Raw genomic sequence first — 19,920 nt, 5'->3', positions numbered from 1 at the left:
CATTGAGCAGGTGTGCGATGGAGGGAGCAGGTGGGGACACACCACCTTCTGTCTCAGCGAGGGACATCCTGGGCCATGAGAGAATCCACTTTGCCTATAGCTGCTACACCTGCTCCTCCCCACCTTGCCTTGTTCTGGGGACCCTGGATGCAGGGGACGCTGGCTCATTTTCCTTCTAAACACTGAGATCCCCCGGCAGCAGGTTCTGTCTATGAGGAGCTCTCCTTGGGTTTTCTGCTCATTTGCTCAGGCCGTTTCTCTTCAGATTGGGAAATGTGAGCTGTGTATGAGAACTTGGTACAGTCCACTTCTTTGCCCATGTCTCTTGGAGTAGAGTTGGGACAGGTGAGCCTGGAGCAATGGAGCATGGAGTCTTAGGCCTCATTAAGCTGCTCTAGCATCTCTAGTTTCATGCTGGTGGCACATGGCTTCTTTCCTTTGTCTCTTGCTGCTCATGAGTGAATGGCTTTACCTATTTGTGGATTTTTTTTTATCCATTGTATGAATTATTGGTGGAGAGACTCTGTGATCTGAATTCATCATCCACCTCCACCTGGAAATGAAAAATATTACTTTTGGAGTTCCTACTATGGCATAATGGAATCGGGTTGATCTCTGGGCAGGCACAGTGAGGTAAGGATTTGGTGTTGCCACAGCTGTGTCTTACGTTGCAATGGAGGCTCGGATCTGATCCCTGGCCTGGGAACGCCATATGCTGTGGGGCAGCCAAAAATGAAAATAAAAGTACTTTTATTTTTTTTTTAATTTTTTATTTTTTGGTCTTTTTTTAGGGTGGAATCCGAGGCATATGGAGGTTCCCAGGCTAGGGTCTAATCGGAGCTGTGGCTGCTGGCCTACACCACAGCCACAGCAACACAGGATCCAAGCCGAGTCTGTGACCTGACCTACACCACAGCTCATGGCAATGCCGGATCCTTAACCTACTGAGCAAGGCCAGGGATCGAACCTACAACCTCATGGTTCCTAGTTGGATTCGTTAACCACTGAGCCACGACTGGAACTCCATAAAAGTATTTTTAGATGAATAGGTTTTTGGAGTGGTATTATTTTCCTTGGAAGAGTTTTCCTCTGATTTTTCTTGTAGAAATCCAAGGTCATTTTCAACACAAAACCAGAGTATACAATGAAAAATTAGTTAAAACTCCATTTATTATTTTTTAAAACTGGTATATAATTCATAAACAATAAAATCACTCTTTTGAAGTATATAGTTCTGGAGTACCTGTCGTGGCTCAGCGGTATCGGACCTGATTAAGATCCATGAGGACGGGGTTTCCATCCCTGGCTCAGTAGGTCAGGGCTCTGGCATTGCCATGAGCTGTGGTGTAGGTCGAAGATGTGGCTCGGATCCCACGTTGCTGTGGCTCTGGTGTAGGCCGGCAACTACAGCTCTGATTTGACCCCTAGCCTGGGAACTGCCACATGCTGAGAGTGTGGCCCTTAAAAAAATAAGCAAAAAAAAAAAAAAAAAAAATATATATATATATATATATATACACACACACACAGTTCTGTGGTATTCAGTATTGTCAAAGATTTAACCATCACCACAGTCTAAATCAAGAACATTTTCATCACCCAAGAAAGAAAACCCATACTTATTAGCAGTTATTCCCCATTTTTCAACCCCCTCTCCCCAGACTGTCACTTTCTGTCTTCATTGATTTGCCAATTCTGGACATTTTATATAAATGGAATCATAAAATATGTGCCTGACTTTCACTTACTGGAATATTTTCAAGGTTAATCCATAGTGTAGCATGTATCACTATGACTTTTTTAGGGTTGAATAATACTGCATTGTATGCACATGTTATCTTTTGTTTATTCATCAGTTTATGGACATTTGGGTTGTTTTCACCTTTTATTTTATTTTGCTTTTTAGGGCTGCCCCGGTGGCATATGGAAGTTCCCAGGCTAGGAGTCCAGTGGGAGCTACAGCTGCTGGCATATGCCACAGCCACAGCAACACCAGATCTGAGCTGTGTCTGTGCCCTACACCACAGCTCATGGCAATACCAGATCCTTAACCCAATGAGTGAGGCCAGGGATTGAACCCACATCCTCATGGATACTGGTCGGATTTGTTTCTGCTGCACCACAATGGGAAATCCTGTTTTCACCTTTTAGTTCTTATGAAAAATGCTGCTATGAAGATTCCTATATTAACAGATGTTTCATTACTCTTGGGTGTATAACTAGGAGTGGAATTGCTCAGTCATACGGTAACTCTATGTTAAAATTTTGAGAAACAGCCTGTTTTCCAAAGTGACTGTACTATTTCACATTTTCACCAACAAAATATGATGAGGGTTCCAATTTCACCAACATTTGTTATTATCTATCATTTTGATTTTAGCCATTCTAATATGCCCTTCCCCGATGACAAATGATGTTGGACATCTTTTCATGTGCTTATTGACTATTTGTATATCTTTGGAGAAATGTCTGCTGAAATCTTTAGTGTATTTTTAAGATTGAGTTATTTGTTGTTTTGTCATTGACTTGTAGAAGTTCTTTATATATTCTGAATGCAAGTCTCCTCTTGGATATATGATTAACAAATATTTTCTCCCATTTTTTGTTTTCTTTGCATTTTCTTAAGCCCTTTGAAGCACAATAGTTTTTAATTTTGATGAAGTCTGATGAATTATTTTCTTTTTGATTGCTTTTGCCTTTGGTGTCACGTGTACAAAACCATTGCCTAAGCCAAAGTCATAAAAGATTTACACCTATGTTTACTTCTAAGTTTTAGCTCTTACATTCAGGTCTCTAATCCATTTGAGTTAGTTTTTGTATAAGGTGTGAAGTAAGGGTCTAACTTCATTTTTTCACAAATGGCTACCCGGTTGTCAAGCACCATTTGTTGAAAAGACTCTTCTTTTACACATTGAATTGTCTGGGCATCCTTGTTGAAATCAATTGACCAAAAATGTGTGGGCTTATTTATGGAGTCTTAATTGCACTCCATTGATTTATATGTCTGTCCTTATGCCAGTACCGCATAGTCTTGAATAATAAAGCTTTATAGTTAGTTTGAAATCAGGAAGAATGAGTATTCCAACTATGCTATTCTTTGTCAAGATTATTTTGACTATTTTGGGCCCCTTGCAATGTCAAATCAATTTTAGCCTAGCTCATTTTTTTTTCTTTTTTGATCTTTTTAGGGCCGCACCCTGTGGCATATGGAGGTTCCGAGGCTAGGGGTCTAATCTGCCTATGCCAGAGCTGCAGCAGCGCCAGATCTGAGCTGAGTCTGCGACCTACACCACAGCTCACGGCAACGCTGCATCCTTAACCCACTGAGGGAGGACAGGGATCGAACCCGCAACCTTATGGTTCCTAGTCGGATTCGTTTCTGCTGCACCACAAGGGGAACTTCCCTAGCTCATCTATTTTACAAAAAAGACAATTGGCATTTTGTAGGGATTACACTGAATATGTACACCAATTTGAGGAGTGCTTCCATATCAACAATATTAAGTCTTCCAACCCATGAACAGCCTTTCCACTTATTTAGATTTTCTTTAATTTCTTTCAATAAAGTTTTGTTATTTTCAGTGTATAAGTCTTGCATTTGTTTCGGTAACTTTTATTACCAAAAGAATAAATATTTTGGGAACTCCTTGGCGGCTCAGTGGGTTAAAGATTCAACATTGTCACTGATGTGGCTTTGGTCAATGCTGTGGCATGGGTTTTATCCCTGGCTTGGGAAATTTTTCAAGCTGCAGGCACAGCCAAAAAAAAAAAAAAAAAAAAAGAAAAATTTTATTCTTTTTAATACTGTAGTGAATGGAATTGTTAATTTTTTTCCATTGGTAACATATATAAATATAATTAACTTTTGTATATTGATTATGTATCCTGCACACTTCCTGAATACTTTTATTAGTGCTAATCATTTGTGTGTGTGTGTGTGTGTGTGTGTGTGTGTAATCCTTAGCATTTTGCTTTTTTTTTGTTTGTTTTGTCTTTTGGGGGCTGCACCTGTGGCATATGGAAGTTTCCAGGATAGGGGTCAATTTGGAGCTTCAGCTGCCGGCCTACATCACAACCACAGCAGCATGGCGCTGAGTTGTGTCTGCAGTTTATACCACAGCTCACTACAATGTCAGATCCTTAACCCACTGAGCAAGGCCAGGGATCAAACCTGCATCCTCATGGATACTAGTTGGGTTTGTAATCCTCTGAGCCACAACAGGAGCTGCTCCTTAGTATTTTTTATTTTTAAATTTTTTTTTCCTCTTTGTTGTCATTTATTTATTTATTTTTTTATAATTTTTTTATTTTCCCACTATACAGCAAGGGGGTCAGGTTATCCTTACATGTATACATTACAATTACATTTTTTCCCCCACCCTTTGTTCTGTTGCAACATGAGTATCTAGACAAAGTTCTCAATGCTATTCAGCAGGATCTCCTTGTAAATCTATTCTAAGTTGTGTCTGATCTTAGTATTTTTTTATATACAAATCATGTACTATGCAAATAGTACATGCACACCATTAACTGTGTTATTAATTGTGGGCTTTTCATAGACTCTCTTTTTTAGGTTGAGAAAATGCTCTTCTATTTCAAATTTTTTGAGTGTTTTTTCATGCAAAGCATTGGATTTTGTCAAATGATTTTTCTGTGTCTATTGAGATGATTATTTGGTATTTGTTTTTATTCTATTGGTATGATATATTACATTAGCTGACATTTAAATGTTGAACCAAACTTGCACTACTGGGAGAAATCCCACTTAGTCATGGTGTATGATTCTTTCTGTATGTTGCTGGATTTGGTTTGCTAGCATTTTGTTGAGGATTTTCCTGTTCATATTCATAAGATATGGGTCTACAGTTTTTTTTTTTTTTTCTTGTGGTGTCTTTGTCTGATTTTGGTATCAGGTTAATACTGGCCACATAGACTGAGTTTGGAAGTTTCCCTCCTGTTCTATTTTTTGGAACAATTATGAAGAATTGCTGCTAATTCTCCTTTAGATGTTAGATAGAATTCACCGGGAAGCCATATAATTCTGGGCTTTTCTTGGAATGCAAGATTTTGATTACTAATTTAATTTCTTTATCTGTTACAGGTCCATTCAGATTTTCTATTTCTTCTTGAGTTAATCTTTGTGGCTTGAGTCTTCGTAGGAATTTTTTCCCGTTTCGTCTAGGTTATCTAATTTGTTGGTATATAATTTTTAATAGTTTCTCTTCTAATCCTTTTACTTCCTGTATGGTTGGTAGTAGTTTTTCCTCATTTCTTCCTGATTTTGGTAAGTTGAGTCTTCATTCTTTTTTCTTGGTCACTCTAACTATAGATTTGTCAATTTTGTTAATTGTTCTAAGAACCAATTCTTGATTTCATTGCTTTTCTCTATTTTTTTTTTTTACTAACTACTTTATTTCCACTCTAATATTTATTATTTTCTCTCTTCTGCTTGCTTTGGGTTTAGTTGGCTCTTATTTTCTAGTTTATTAAAGTAGAAGGTCAAGTAATTGATTGGAGATTGACTGTTATCATATAAGTATTTACAGTCAAAATTTCCCTCTAAGCACTGCTTTATATTCATCCCATAAATATGTTTTTTATTGTTTTCATTCATTTGAAAGTTTGTTCTAATTTCCCTGTGATTTATTTTTTGATCCATTTGTTACTTAAGAATGTGTGGTTTAATTTCTACATATATGTAAATTTCCTAAATTCCTTTCTGATATTAATTTCTTCTTTGATTCCATTATGACCTGAAAACGTACATTGTATGATTTCAATCCTTTACAATTTTTGAATCTTTTTTTGTGGCTTAGCATAAGGAATATCCTGGAGAATGTCCCATGTGCGCTTGAGAAAAATTTATATTCTCCTGTTACTGATTTGAGTGTTCTATAGCTGTCTGTTATGTCTAGTTGATATATAGTGTTGTTCAATTTTCTATTTTCCAGTCCTCTCTGTTTGTTCTATCTATTATTGAAAGTGTGCATTGATATCTTCAACTATTAATATTATACTCTTTCTCCCTTTGATTCCACCAGATTTTGCTTCATGTGTTTTAGGGTCTGTAGTGAGGTACATTAAGGCTTATAATTATCACATCTTCTTGATGGGTTGCTCTTATATATCATTATAAAATTTCTTTATCTCTAGTAAAATTCTCTGTCTTAAAGTCTATTTGCCTGATAGAACTACCACAGCTCTCTTTTGGTTGCTCTTTGCATGCAATACCTTTTTACATCTTTTTACTTTCAATCTATTTTTATCCTTTTTTTTTTTTTTTTGGTCTTTTTAGGGCTGCACTCATGGCATATGAAAATTCCCAAGATAGGGGTTGAATTGGAGCTACAGCTGCCAGCCTCTGCCATGGCTACAGCAACGTGGAATCTGAGCTGCATCTGCAACCCACACCACAGCTCATGGGCTCACAGCAATGTTGGATCCCCAACTCACTGAGCAAAGCCAGGGATTGAACCCACATCCTCATGGATACTAGTTGGCTTCATTTCCACTATGCCACTATGAGAACTCTCTATTTTTATCTTTAACTCTAAAATCTATTGTAGAAAATGCATAGTCAGATCATTAAAAAAAATCCAATCTAGAGTAAGAAGATGTGGTATATATATACACAATGGAATATTACTCAGTCATAAAAAAGAACAAAATAATGCCATTTGCAGCAACATGGATGGAACTACAGACTCTCATACCAAGTGAAGTAAGTCAGAAAGAGAAAGATAAATACCATATGACATCACTTATATCTGGAATCTAATATATGGCACAAATGAACCTTTCTACAGAAAAGGAACATACTCATAGACTTGGAGAACAGACTTGTGGTTGCCAAGTGGGAGAGGGAGGGAATGGGATGGACTGGGAATTTGGGGTTAATAGATGCAAACTATTGCCTTTGGAATGGATAAGCAATGAGATCCTGCTGTATAGCACTGGGAACTATATCTAGTCACTTATGATGGAGCATGATAATGGGAGAAAAAGGAATGTCTATGTGTATGTGTGACTGGATCACCTTGCTGTACAGTAGAAAATTGACAGAACACTGTAAACCAGCTATAATGGAAAAAAAAAATCATTAAAAAAAAAAAAATCCAGGAGTTCCCGTCATGACTCAGTGGTTAACGAATCTGACTAGGAACCATGAGGTTGTGGGTTCGATCCCTGGCCTTGCTGAGTGGGTTAAGGATCTGGTGTTGCCATGAGCTGTGGTGTAGGTCGTAGACGTGGCTTGGATCCTGCTTTGCTGTGGCTCTGGCTTAGGCTGGTGGCTACAGTTCTGATTAGACCCCTAGCCTGGGAACCTCCATATGCCGCAGGAGCGGCCCTAGAAAAGGCAAAAAGACAAAAAAAAAAAAAAAAAAAATCCATTCTTCTAATCTCTGTCTTTTAATTGTAGTGTTTAATGTATTTATACTTAATGTAGTTACTGATAAATTAGGATTTTTACCTGCTATTTTGCTGTTTTTTTCTATATGTCATGTCATTTTTTTGTCCCTTTATTTCTCCATAATGCTTTCTTTCATGTTAAATAAATATTTTGAGTCAATTTTTTTAAGTACTTTGCTTTTTTTAAACTATCTTGTAAAAGTTATTTTCTTAGTGATTGTCCTGAGAATTGCAATTACATCTTAATTTGTAATAATTTAATTCAGACAACACCAACTTAATTTCAATAGTATATAAAAACTTTGCTCCTGTGTGGCTCCATTTCTCCATCCTCCGTTGTGCTGTTATGTTATAAAGATTCCATACTTCTACATTGAGTGCTCATCAACATATGTTTATAATTATTGCTTTATTCAGTTGTCTTTTAATTCAGAAAAGAGATAGGAATTCCCTGATAGGTTAGTGGTTACGGATCTGGCATTGTCACTGCTGTGGTTCAGGTTCATTCCCTGGCCCAAGAACTTCTGCATGCTAGAGCACATCCAAAAAAATCCCCCCAAAAAGGAAATACCCTACATTTATAGGTTTTTATACTTACCTATATATTTAACTACCACTATCTCCTATTTTTTCATGTTGACAGGAATTATTGTCTAGAGGCTTTTAATTAATTAATTAGTTCTTTTAAAGGCCATACCTGCAGCATATGGAAGTTCCCAGGCTAGGGGTTGAATTGGAGTTTCAGCTGCCGGCCTACACTACAGCCACAGCAACACCAGGTCTGATTTGCATTTGCCTCCTAGGCCACAGCTGTGGCATCACCAGATCCTTAATCCACTGAGTGAGGCGGGGATCGAACTGGAATCCCCACAGAGACCATATTGGGTTCTTAACCCACTGAGCCCAATGGCAACTAGTGGCCTTTATTTTATCTAGAAGTACTTCCTTTAATATTTTTTGTGGGGCAAATCTGTTAGTGATGAATTTTCTAGGTTTCTATTTATCTGGAATTGTCTTAACTTTTTTTTTTTTTTTTTTTTTTTTTTTTTGGCTTTTTGGCTTTTTGGCTTTTCCAGGGCCGCTTCCCGAGGCATATGGAGGTTCCCAAGCTAGGGGTCGAATTGGAGCTGTAGTCTTCAGCCTACACCAGAGCCACAGCAACGCAGGATCTGAGCCGCGTCTGCAACCTACACCACAGCTCACGGCTGTCTTAACTTTTGATTCATTTTGAAGAATAGTTTTGCTGGATACAGGCATACTGCAGAGATACTGAGGGTTTGATTCCAGACCAATGCAATAAAGTGGATATCGCAATAAAGCAAGTCACACATTTCTTTTGGTTTTTCCAGTGCCTTTAAAAGATATGTTTATACTGTACTGTAGTCTATTAAGTGTGCAATGGCATTATGTCTTAAAAAATATTGTACATTCCTTAATTAAAAATGCTTTACTTCTAAAAATTGCTAGTCATCATCTGGGCTAGTTTAATCTTTTTACTGGTAGGGAATCTTGCCTCAGGGTTGATGGTGTTGACCAGTCAGGGATGATGGTTGCTGAATGTTGTGGTGGCTGTGACAAATTCTTAAAACAAGACAACAATGAATTTTGCCTTATTCTTTGATTCTTCCTTTCATGAATGATTTCTTTGTATCAAGTAGTGCAGTTTGAAAGCATTTCCCTCATAGAACTACCTTCTAAATTGGAGTCACTCTTCTTAAACTCTGCCACTGCTTTATCAACTAAGTATATGTAACATTCTAACCCTTTGTTTTCACAGCATCTTCACCAGGAGTAGATTCCATGTCAAGAAAACACTCTCTGAAGTTCCAGTCATGGCTCAGTGGTTAACAAATCCAACTAGGAACCATGAGGTTGCGGGTTTGATCCCTGGCCTCACTCAGTGGGATAAGGATCCGGAATTGCCGTGAGCTATGGGGTAGTTCGCAGACTCGGCTCAGATCTGGTGTGGCTGTGGCTGTGGCATAGGCCAGAGGCTACAGCTCCGATTCGACCCCTAGCCTGGGAACCTCCATATGCTGTAGATGCGGCCCCAGAAAAGACAAAAAAAACCAAACAAACCAGAAACCACTTTCTTTGCTCATCCCAAGACACAACTCTTCATCCATTAAATTTGTGTCATAAAACTGCAGCAATTCAGTCACATTTTCAAGTTCCACTTCTAATTCTAGTTCTTTTGCTATTGTCACCATGTCTGCAGTTACTTCCTCCTCTGAAGTCTTGAACCCCTCAAAGTCATCCATGAGGTTTGGGATTAAATTCTTCCAAACTCCTGTTAATATTGATAATTTTACCTGTTTCCATGAGTCACAAATGTTCTTATGGCATCTAGAATGGTCAGTCCTTTCCAGAGGGCTTTCAGTTGACTTTGCCCAGATCAGTTAGAGGAATCCCTATCTATGACAACTACAGCTTATGCAATGTATTTCTTAAATAATAAGACTTGAAATGGAAATTACTCCTTGATCCATGGTCTGTAGAATGGATGTTGTGTTAACAGGCATGAAAACAACATTAATTTCACGGACATCTCTATCAGAGCTCTTGGGTGACCAGGTGAATTATCAACCAGCAGTAATATTTTGAAAAGAATCTATGTTTTTCTGAACTGTGGGTCTCAACAGCGGGCCTAAAATATTCAGTAAATCATGCTGTAAACTGATGTGTTGTCATTCAGCTTTATTATTCCAATTATAAAGAATAGGCAGGAGTTCCCGTCGTGGCGCAGTGGTTAACGAATCCGACTAGGAACCATAAGGTTGCGGGTTCGGTCCCTGGCCTTGCTCAGTGGGTTAACGATCCGGCGTTGCCGTGAGCGTAGGTTGCAGTTGCGGCTTGGATCCCACGTTACTGTGGCTCTGGTGTAGGCCGGTGGCTACAGCTCCGATTGGACCCCTAGCCTGGGAATCTCCATATGCCGCAGGAGCGGCCCAATAAATAGCAAAAAGAAAAAAAAAAAAAAAAAAAAAGAATAGGCAGAGTACGTTTAGCATTATTATTATTATTATTATTATTATTATTATTATTTTTTTTTTTTTTTCTTTGTAAGGCCACACTTTCAGCACATGGGAGTTCCCAGGCTAGGGGTCGAACTAGAGCTGTAGCTGCCAGCCTACAGCACAGTCACAACAATGGGGTAATCCAAGCTGCATCTGCAACCTACACCACAGCTCATGGCAACACCAGATCCTTAACCCAGGGATCGAACCTGCATCCTCATGGGTACTAGTCGGGTTTGTTACTGCTGAGCCACGACAGGAACTCTGGTTTAGCGTAATTCTTAAGGGCCCTAGGATTTTCAGAATGGTCAATGAGCATTGGCTTCAACTTAAAGTCACTGGCTGCGTTAGCCCCCAACAAGAGAGTCAGTCTGTCTTTTGAAGTTTTGAAGACAGGCATTGACTTGGCATCTTCTTCCAATACAAGGCTGTTTTATCTACACCAAAAATTTGTTATTTAGTGTAGCCACCTTCATTAATTATCTTAGCTAGGTATTCCGGTTAGCTTGCCGTAGCTTCTACTTTAGCATTTGCTACTTTACCTTGCACTGTGACGTTATGGAAATGGCTTTTTTTCTTTAGCCTCATGAACCAACCTCTGCTAGAGTCAAGCTTTTCTTCTACAGCTTCCTCATCTCTCTCAGCTCGCATAGAATTAAGAGAGTTAGAGTCTTGCTCAGGATTAGGCTTTAGCTTAAGGTCATGTTGTGGCTGGTTTTATCTTCTATCCAGACCAAAAACTTTCTCCATATCAGCAATAAGGCAGATTCACTTTTTTTTTTATTTGTTCATATGTTCACTGGAGTATCATTCATACATCACTTTAATTTCCTTCAAGGATGTTTCCTGTGCATTCCTAATTTGGCTAACTCTTTGACACAAGAGGCCTATCTTTTGGCCTGTCGCAGCTTTTGACATGCGTTCCTCACTGAGCCTAATCATTTCTAGCTTTTCTTTTAAAGTGAGAGACATATGACTTTTCCTTTCTCTTGAACACTTAGAGGTCAGAGTAGGCTTATTAATAGGTCTAATTTCAATATTGTTGTGTCTTGGGGAATAGGGAAGCCAAAGAAGAGGGATAAAGATGGGGGAACAGTCAGTCAGTGGAGCAGTCAGAACACACACATTAAGCTTGCCATCTTAGGAGTTCCTGTTGTGGTTCAGTGGAAATGAATCCGACTAGGAGCCATGAGGTTGCGGGTTCGATCCCTGGCCTTGTTCAGTGGGTTAAGGATCCGGTGTTGCCATGAGCTGTGGTGTAGGTCGCAGATGTGGCTTGGATCTGGCATTGCTGTGGCTGTGGTGTAGGCCAGCGGCTGCTGATCTGATTTGACCCCTAGCCTGGGAACTTCCATATGCCACTAGTGCAACCCTAAAAGGACAAAAGACAAAAAAAAAAAAAAATTGCCATCTTACATGGATGCAGTTTGTGGCACCCCAAAACAATTACAATAGTAACCTCAGAGATCAATGATCACAGAGCACTATAATAAATATGACAATAATGAAAAAGTTTGAAATAGCATGAAAATTACCAATATGTGACACAGAGACATGAAGGGAGGAAATGCTATAGGAAAAATGGCACTGATAGCCTTGCTCAATGCAGAGCTGCTATAAACCTTCAATTGTGAAAAAATGCAAATTGTAAGGTCTGTGAAGCACAATAAAACAGGACATGCCTGATTAGAGTTCTTGGTAGACAGTATTTTTCCTTCAGTGCTTGGAATGTGCCATCCCACTGTCCTTCTGGTCTTCATAGGTTCTGATGAGAAATCAACTGTTAATATTATTGAGGGTCACTTGTCCACGATGAGCTGCTTCTCTCTTGCTGCTTCATCATTCTTTAATTTTGGTTGGAATCAGTTTGATTGTGAGGTATCTAGGTGTGAATATCATTGATATATGCCGTTTGGTGAGAACATTGTTAATGTTTGATTTTTTGTTTCCCTTAGTTCTCAAAACATATTTAAAGTAGCTAATTTAAAGTCTCATCTAGTGAGTCCAAAACCTGAGTTTCCTCAGGGACAGTTTCTATTTTTTTTTTTTGTCATTTCTTGGGCCGCTCCCGCGGCATATGGAGGTTCCCAGGCTAGGGGTCGAATCAGAGCTGTAGCCACCGGCCTACGCCAGAGCCACAGCAACTCGGGATCAGAGCCGCGTCTGCAACCTACCCCACAGCTCACAGCAACGCCGGATCGTTAACCCACTGAGCAAGGGCAGGGATCGAATCTGAAACCTCATAGTTCTTAGTCGGATTCATTAACCACTGAGCCACAGCGGGAACTCTGACAGTTTCTATCGATTGCTTTTTTTTTCTTGTGTATTAGCCAAATTTTTTTGTTTCTTTGCATGGCTCATATATATGTATATTTTTTGTCTTTTTGTCTTTCGAGGGCTGCACCCTCGACACGTGGAGGTTCCCAGGCTAGGGGTCTAATTGGAGCTGTAGCCGCCGGCCTACACCACTGCCACAGCAATGCCCAATCCGAGTTGCATATGTGAACTACCCCATAGCTCATGGCAGTGTCGGATCCTTAACCCACTGAGTGAGACCAGGGATCGAACCTGCAACCTCATGGTTCCTAGTCGGATTTGTTTCTACTGCCCCACAATGGGAACTCCCTCCTCACTTTTTCTTTCTTTTTTTTTTTTTTTTTCCGTCTTTTTGCCGTTTATTGGGCCACTCCTGGAGCATATGGAGGTTCCCAGGCTAGGAGTCTAATCGGAGCTGTAGTCACTGGCCCATGCCAGAGCCACAGCAATGTGGGATCCGAGCCACATCTGCAACCTACACCACAGCTCATGGCAATGCCAGATCCTTAGCCCACTGAGCAAGGGCAGGGACCGAACCCGCAACCTCATGGTTCCTAGTCGGATTCGTTAACCACTGCACCATGATGGGAACTCCCTCACTTTTTCTTTTAAGGTTTTAATGAGCTTACTCTTTACCCTAAATGTAATCCACTGTTTCAGGGAGTAGCAATGTTAAACAATTTCCTCTAATTTTTTCTGACAAATAACCCTGGTGAAGAAGCTGTTTTCCTTGGAAAAGCTCTGAATCAGGTCAAATAGAGACAGCTTTAGGAGTGGATTCTTCTAGAGAATGACCAAACAAGTCATAATGACACTTCTCTGGGAATAGAGCTTTGAAGGAGCCTCAACACAATTTTGCCCCCTCCCATGGCTATCAGGCTGCTGATTTTCCCTGGGACTGTGGGATTTTGGGTTTTAAGGCAATCGTGGAGACAGCAATAGAGCAGGTTAAAACAGAACAAAGTTGTTGTTCTGACAGCTGTTTGTGTTTGCTTGTTTATTAAACACTCTCTAGGTTGCTATAAGCTTCTGGTTTATTTCCAGAGGTCTGAAAATGTTGATTATGAAAAAAATTTTTTTGCTAGTGTTCTTGTGGTTATTATAGAGAAGAGAATATTCAGAGCTCCGTATTCTACCATTTTCTCTGGTGTCATTTATCTCCATTTTAAAGTCAATTTTGTTCTGGGTAAATTTCATGGTATACTAAAATGTGTGTCTGTACCTTGACTAGCTGGTTATCCTTACATATCATATATACCTTTTCTCAATGTACTTTTTAAAAACAAGTTCTTCCTTGTTTCAAATATGATTGGGATTTTCTATTTATTTATTTATTTTGTCTTTTTGCTATTTATTGGGCCGCTCCCACGGCATATGGAGGTTCCCAGGCTAGGGGTCGAGTCGGAGCTGTAGCTGCCAGCCTACACCAGAGCCACAGCAACGCTGGATCCAAGCTGCGTCTGCAACCTACACTACAGCTCACGGCAATGCCGGATCCTTAACCCACTGAGCAAGGGCAGGGACCGAACCCGCAACCTGATGGTTCCTAGTCGTATTCGTTAACCACTGCGCCACGACGGGAACTCCGACTGGGATTTTCTAAAGAGCGGAACTGTGAATAAGGCAGGGATATTTGGCCAAACCCCTCATCTGCTTTTCATTTATGCCTGAGACATAGACGGTTGAAGGGGTAGTAACTAAACTGCTTTCTGGGGTGACCAGTCCTAACTACGATTTTTTTTTTTCATTTTGATGGCAAGCTCAACTTTTGGCTAAAGTCCTTGAAAATCATCTTTTAACAGAATGCAGAGTCTAGATGAGCCATGGACTGAAGAGGAGGGCGATGGCTCAGACCACCCGTACTACAACAGCGTTCCAAGCAAGACACCTCCTCCAGGGGGATTTGTTGATGCTCGACTGAAAGCCAGATCCCATGGCCCTGACACAGCGCAGGTGAGTCTTACACTTTTTTCCTTGGGCGATGGCTAAGGAAAATAGCTCCCTTTGCTTTCTTCCCCTTTACTTTTAGGCTGGTGTTCTTTCCAAATAGAATAATTTACAGAATTTTTCTCCTTGAATTTCACAAAGCAGGCAAGTAGAAGAGGCTTGTGTTTGACCATCCCAAACCTTAGTCAAATGCCTTGGAGCTTTATTGTGATTCCTGAGATACAAGCCTGGGAGTTCCCTCTTCATCCCAGGACCCATCCCATTATACTATGAATGTAATGAGGAAAAAAGAGAATTCAAGACTTTTATTTAGTTTTTTTCCTTTAATGATTCTTATTAAAAAAAAAATGTCCATTTTCTACTGTACAGCGTGGTGACCCAGTCACACATAACATGTATACATTCTTTTTTGTCACATTATCCTGCTCCATCATAAGTGACTAGTCATAGTTCCCAGTGCTACACAGCAGGACCTCATTGCTTATCCATTCCAAAGGCAATAGTTTGCATCTATTAACCTTAAATTCCCAGTCCATCCCACTCTCTCCCCTTCCCCCTTGGCAACCACAAACTCAAGACTTTTAAAAGTCCTGAGGTGCTTTGGGTTCTCTGTGAAGAGAGTGGATGGAAGCCTTTAAGAGGAGAAAAAAAAAAAAAACTTTTGAGTTTTTCGTTTTACCCATTTTCTTGGTTTTTCCCTCCAAATCAAAATTCTAGTAAGGTGCTAACGTTCAAGAGTTATGCTACCTCTGTGGCCTCTCTTCGTTATAGGGAATTTTGTGTGAATGACAGTAACACCTGTAAAAGTAGAAAAATAACATTGAAACCAAGTGTCAGTAGCTCTAACTGAGAAGGAATCATGTACTTGCCAGGCATGAGTGGTTATTATAGGTGTACATCTGGTGGAAAGTATGTCCTCACACACGGAAAATCTCTAACTGAAATCTGTTTTAGGACATGCCGAGCAATGTGGCTGCTTGTGGAAAAAGCTCAATGTATGGTTACCCTTAGGGAAGGGATGTGGAGGGTCGTGAAAACCGGGGGGCATTTGTAGTTTGGATGAGACGCAGCCTCTTTCTCACACCCCGACAAACTTATTTCCCAGATCTTAATGTCGGTCGTGGGGCTGGAAGGGGAAATTGTGATAGGAGGCCACCCATTGGCCATTGAAGTCCTTTCATGCATTATGTATTATGGCTTTGAAAGGTGGAGAAACAAGAAGAGGATGATTTTTTTTTTCTTTGTGTATTTACATACGTCTATAGTTTGCAGGAAAAGAGCAAACTTACTACCAGGGGAGACACTTGGGAGACCCGTTTGGCGAAGACTGGCAGCAGACACCTGTCAGGCAAGGCGAGAGGCAAGGTGAGATGGATAAGAAATATAAAAAAATACTTTGCAGAGAGGATGTGCTCCTTGGTGGGTATTTCCCCCCCTGTGGAGTGGCAGAGAGACCCCCTGGAAATACCTGTTAGGGGTGGGGCTGCCGAGTCTCGACCAGATCATAGAAATAGAAATAATGGCTGTCAGGCTGTCCGAGGGCACACACGAGGCATTGCTTCTCTGGCACCAGGACCAGCTCACCGCCCCCTGCCCGGAGCTTCCTGTTCTCCTGCACTGAGACTTTCTACCTAGGCCTTTCTCTGGCAGGAGGGCTTGCTCACCCTGGGGCAGAGGAATGCACCTCCCTAGGGGCACCCCCCCCCATTTCATTTTTTTTTTTTTTTGTCTTTTTGCCATTTCTTGGGCTGCTCCCGCGGCATATGGAGGTTCCCAGGCTATGGGTCTAATTGGAGCTGTAGCTGCCGGCCTACGCCAGAGCCACAGCAACGCGGGATCTGAGCCGCGTCTGCAACCTACACCACAGCTCACGGCAACGCCGGATTGTTAACCCACTGAGCAAGAGCAGGGATCGAACCCACAACCTCATGGTTCCTAGTCGGATTCGTTAACCACTGCGCCACGACAGGAACTCCAACCCCCACCCATTTCAAATGGAACTGGGTTGGAAGCTGTCCCTAAGCTCCCTGATGGGGCTGAACCTCAGTGGCTCCTAACAGTGCCCTGTAGCTTTCCCTTCTTTGCCTCACCCCCGCTTTACCTATCCAGGGTCAGCTTCAGGAAGAATGGAGCAACAATGACCCTTCTTAGAGATGACACTAGAGGGATACAAGTCCCTCACAGGGGCTGGGTCCTTTTAGAGGACAGTTCTACCTCTTGTCAAACTTATTAGCATGTGTACCTGCATCCCACATTAAAAAGAATTCAGGAGTACCCGTCGTGGCGCAGTGGTTAACGAATCCGACTAGGAACCATGAGTTTGCGGGTTCGGTCCCTGCCCTTGCTCAGTGGGTTAAGGATCCGGCGTTGCCCTGAGCTGTGGTGTAGGTTGCAGACGTGGCTCGGATCCCGCCCGCATTGCTGTGGCTCTGGCGTAGGCCGGTGGCTACAGCTCCGATTCGACCACTAGCCTGGGAACCTCCATATGCTGCGGGAGCGGCCCAAAGAAATAGCAAAAAGACAAAAAAAAAAAAAAAAAAAAAGAATTCAGATAAGACCAGTTAAGGACTGTTGAGTTTAAACTTGAGTCTAACATTAAGTCTCTGTTCTCTAGATAGTTATTTCTGTACATACATATATGTGTATGTATGTGCCAAGACCAGTTCAGCAGGTTAGGGCTGAAGAACGGGTGCTGTGAAACTTAAGGAAGAAGTTAACATAAAACAAGACACAGAGACATTTATCTTAATTAAAGGTGGGAACCCGGGGACTCAAGGTTTCAGGGACCAAGAGCGCCACCTCAAGAAACCACACTGCTTTTATTGTGCTCTTTGGGATTACGTCAAGTGAGGAGCCAGCTATAGGTGCAGGATATAGTTTTTTTAATTATTATTTTAAAAAAGTCAAATAGCTGGTAGATGGTTAAGCTTTTACTCTGACCTTTAGGCATTTAACAGTCGTTAGGATTTGAGGAAGCTTGGTGTTAGTTATCTATGCATAGCATCTAGAGAATCATCACTGTGCTTCCTGGTGTGCCTAGGTTTGCACCTTGGTTCTCTTTGCTAATGCGTATTCTGCCAAAGACCCTTCATAAACCACTTGGGGCCATGAGTTCCTCTTTCTCTTATTCTTAAGAGGACATACCATGCTGTGCAAACGGTGTGCCAGTCTGTGCTGTGCATCTGAGTGCCTAGACCAACGCCGTATGTCCTCATTCAGCTGAACATATGAATAACTTAGGCCTTTAAGTCTTTGTTCTTAAGCTTAAGTCATTTACCAGCACTGCGACTGTTTTTCAAGCAAGAAGATGGGGTAAAGTAAAGCAGGACAAGATGGAGTTTTCAGCAAAGAGGCTAAGAAAATACTGTAGAAACATGTCTCGCGACATGTATGTATATACGTATTTTTTTAATTTTTAAATTTTAGTTGATTTACAATGTTCCGTCAGTTTCTACTGTACAGCAAAGTGGCCCAGTCATACATATCTATACATTCTTTTTCTCATATTATCTTCCATCATGTTCTATTACAAGTGGTTAGATATAGTTCCCTGTGCTATACAGCAGGACCCCATTGCTTATCCATTCTATTTTTAAATTTAAAAAATTTTTTTAAAATCTTTTTATTTTTTAGGGCCACACCCAAGGCATATGGAGGTTCCTAGGCTAGGGGCTGAATAGGAGCTGTAGCTGCTGGCCTGCACCACAGCCAGAGCACCGCCAGATCCGAGCCACGTCTGCGATCTACACCACAGCTCACGGCAATGCCGGTTCCTTAACCTACTGAGTGGGGCCAGGGATTGAACCTGCATCCTCATGGATGCTAGTCAGATTCGTTTCCACTGAGCCATGACGGGAACTCCTGCTTATCCATTCTAAATATAAGGGTTTGCATCTACTAGTTCCAAAATCCCAGTCTATCCCACTCTCTTCCCCTCCCCTTTGACTGTATATATATATATGTGTGTGTGTGTGTGTATTTTAAAGGTTTCTTTTAAACCTTTTTCCTGCCTCAAACATTTCCCTAACTTTCAATACCTCTGGAGTCCTGGCTACTAACCTTATGGGGCCTGAAGGAGACGGAGTGACAAATGAATTAAGATCCACTTTACGCTTCTAAGTATATAAGTTTAACCATTTATTGGTTTAATATGAAGGCTCTTCCTTTCATTATTGCCATTGGTGTGGGTGAGTGAATGACAATATATTTACAAAATCCTCCCCCTCATGAGACAATTTTATGTCTCGCCTGTCCTAGCTGAAAGCTGGCCCGTACACGCTGGCTCAGTCAGTAAACCATAAGGCCCAGTTAATACACCATGTCTCTACTTCAGACTAGAATGGAAATAGCAAATTAAAGTTATAACTTTGCCAGAGGGACTTTTTTACAGTTTTCATCTTTGCTTTGTATACATTTAAAAAATATTATACAATTGTGTACATATATAATCATTGATAAGGGCTAAAGGAGACACATTACTACTGTGTACTCTGTTGAAAAATTCATCAGGTTTATTTGAAAATGGTCTTTTTTTTGTCTTTTTGCCTTTTCTAGGGCCCCTCCTGCAGCATATGGAGGTTCCCAGGCAAGGGGTCGAGTCAGAGCTGTAGCCACCAGCCTACGCCAGAGCCACAGCAATGCCAGATCCAAGCCATGTCTGCCGCCTGCACCATAGCTCACGTCAACGCCAGATCCTTAACCCACCGAGCAAGGGCAGGGATTGAACCCGCAACCTCATGGTTCCTAGTCGGATTTGTTAACCACTGCACTAGAATGGGAACTCCTGGTATCTTTTTAAAATACAAGTTATTTAGGCCAGATCAAAAACAATGTAAGAAATTCACTAGGGCATAAAAGAACCTTAAGCAAGTTCTTGGCCTGGAACTCAAGATTCATAACTCTCAATAAATCTCAATTTCTTATTTGAAAGCAGTAAATATCTCTCCCAGAGAACAACTAAGAATGTCCCTTATGAAATTCTTAGCAGCTGTTGCCACTAAATGAAACTGAACTCTGGGTAGCACCATGGTGTGTGTCTCCTTGCCCTGAACCTAGCACCCTCCATCATCTGAAGTGGGAAAGGGCCTTAGCCAGCCAGCAATTTATTCATTGGGCTTTTGATCTTCTTCTTCTTCCTTTTTTTTTTTTTTTTTTTGGCTTGCCCACAGTAGAAATTCCTGGGCCAGGGATCAATGCCACAGCAGTGACAACACCAGATCCTTAACCTGCT

At 40.9% G+C, this 19,920-nt stretch overlaps 1 protein-coding gene across 4 annotated transcripts in view; it reads left to right on the top strand.

Moving 5' to 3' along the window:
* Positions 1-19,920, top strand: part of SHC3 (SHC adaptor protein 3) — a 163,652-nt gene that overhangs the window by 112,398 nt on the left and 31,334 nt on the right. For all 4 annotated transcript variants that reach the window (XM_021074437.1, XM_021074435.1, XM_021074434.1 and 1 more), the window contains 2 exons: positions 14,546-14,696; positions 15,956-16,055. In XM_021074437.1, the coding sequence (XP_020930096.1) occupies positions 14,546-14,696; positions 15,956-16,055 (251 nt within the window). The remainder of the gene's footprint in view (positions 1-14,545; positions 14,697-15,955; positions 16,056-19,920) is intronic.

Source organism: Sus scrofa, chromosome 14, assembly GCF_000003025.6.
Source record: "Sus scrofa isolate TJ Tabasco breed Duroc chromosome 14, Sscrofa11.1, whole genome shotgun sequence".
Taxonomy (NCBI): domain Eukaryota; kingdom Metazoa; phylum Chordata; class Mammalia; order Artiodactyla; family Suidae; genus Sus; species Sus scrofa.
This window is presented reverse-complemented; position numbering and strand designations above follow the sequence as displayed.